Below are 1870 nucleotides of genomic sequence, written 5' to 3' on the forward strand. Positions count from 1 at the left end.
AATTCTTATTAATGTGCTATCATAACTGTTTACATTTGTTTATATTTTTAAAACTAGCTATTTGTTCATTGTTTTCCTTGTTATATTGTAATAAGTACCTCATAATTATTTTTATTATTTTCAGAAATAATTCTACACATGAGGTTCTTGGCGAAGAAAAAGTGTAGGTAGTATTCGGTGGAATACTTATCGTATAGTTTTATCACATCCCCGCAAAACCCATCTTTGCTCATGTGTTTAAACTGCATGACTGCATTATCAAATGAAAGCATGAGGCCAAGCCAATTGAAAAAAACAACAACATTTGATACCTCGCATCCAGAGAAGAAAAATAAACCCTTGGATTTCTTCAAAAACCTTCGAGATAATTTTGAGAGAAGACCAATATTGAAACAACTGTTCACTCAAACGTCACAGAAATTAGACAAGAGTCTTGTTGCTTCATACAAAATTAGTAAACAGATTGCTAAAACTGGAAATGCTCACCACCTTGGTGAGTCGCATATCCTGCCTTCAATGTCCATAATGATAGCTGATGTCATGAACTTGAGTGCTAAAGAAACAATTCAGGCAGTTTCTTTGAGTAACTCCACTGGTGCCAGAAGAATCGATGAGTAGGCACGGGACATTGAAGAGGGATTGGTTAGTTCAGTACAATTGAAAAAAATTATCTTTACAAATAGACAAAACTACTTTACAAGATAACAACGCTTTTCTCATGGCTTATGTGAGATTCTGGAACAGAAACGAACTGATGGAAGAAATGTTGTTTGCCAGAAGGATTAAAACGGACACTAGGGGAATGTATATTTTTGAAGAAGTCAAAATTTACTTAAGCGAGAACAATATTCCACTGGAGGATATAATAGCTTGTGCTATTGATCGTGCCGCTTCTGTGGTTGGCCGATACAGAGAATTCATCGCCCATCTAAAAAGCGTTATACCTTCTGCCTTTACCATTCATTTCGTCATTCACAGGGAACATCTAGTAGCTAAAAATTTAGAAGGATGTCTCAATCTTTCACTTTTAATTGTCATAAAGGCTGTAAATTTCATCAACTCCCATGCCCTTCAGGATCGTCTTTTCCGGCAACTGTGTGAAGAAAATGACTTCCGGACGCTGCTGCTGCATATATCCGCCTTAGCATTAAATTTTATCTGGCAGATATATTTCAGAAACTTAATTTGTTAAACAAAACCATGCAGGGCAAAAACAGTAACCTCGTAGATAGTAAGAAAGCCATTGTTTTTTTTTCCTTAAGAAATTCGAAGTATATTGGCACAATATAGTACGTGGGGAATTTTTACAATTTCCAAATCTGAAGACGATCGCAGATGCACTGAAGGACGATGACCCTACCGTTTATGTGAAACAACTCAAGCAAATACACAAGGATATGCAAGAAATATTTAATGACCTGTTAAACCTCGGTGTCTCGGATTGGAATTTGAATCAATTCGAAGTAAAACCCACACAAGTTGAGGCAGATATTCAAGAGGGTTTGATTGATCTTCAGAGTGATATAATTGCACGTCGTCAGTTCAGTCAGTTTCAGAAATATTTTTGGATCAGGAGCTGTCGAATAAATTTCCAACACTGTGGGAAAAAGCCCAAAGATTTTTTATTGCCTTTTCCTCAACATATTTGGTTGAATGCGGATTCAACAAGGTAGTTTGCTTGACAAAATCCTGGAACAGAATTGATATCGCTACAAGAGGTGACCTCCGACTGTCATTGTCTAATTTGGAGCCCGATATCATGAAACTTGCAGAAAAGCACGAATGTCAAGAATCGTGTTGGGTCTGATAGATGTTTAATTTCATAGATTTCTTTTTTATGTTTTGTCCAGCATGTCGGAATGTTTAAGTT

At 36.4% G+C, this 1870-nt stretch overlaps 1 protein-coding gene across 1 annotated transcript; it reads left to right on the forward strand.

Annotated features, from left to right (window-relative positions):
* Positions 1–246: 246 nt before the first annotated feature.
* On the forward strand, positions 247–1192 carry LOC143257689 (SCAN domain-containing protein 3-like). Its single transcript, XM_076516732.1, has 2 exons — positions 247–493; positions 684–1192. Exons 1-2 carry the CDS (start codon positions 247–249, stop codon positions 1190–1192), a joined length of 756 nt encoding a protein of 251 aa, XP_076372847.1.
* Positions 1193–1870: the final 678 nt, after the last annotated feature.

This window comes from Tachypleus tridentatus, chromosome 7 (genome assembly GCF_004210375.1).
Source record: "Tachypleus tridentatus isolate NWPU-2018 chromosome 7, ASM421037v1, whole genome shotgun sequence".
NCBI classification, from domain to species: Eukaryota; Metazoa; Arthropoda; class Merostomata; order Xiphosura; family Limulidae; genus Tachypleus; species Tachypleus tridentatus.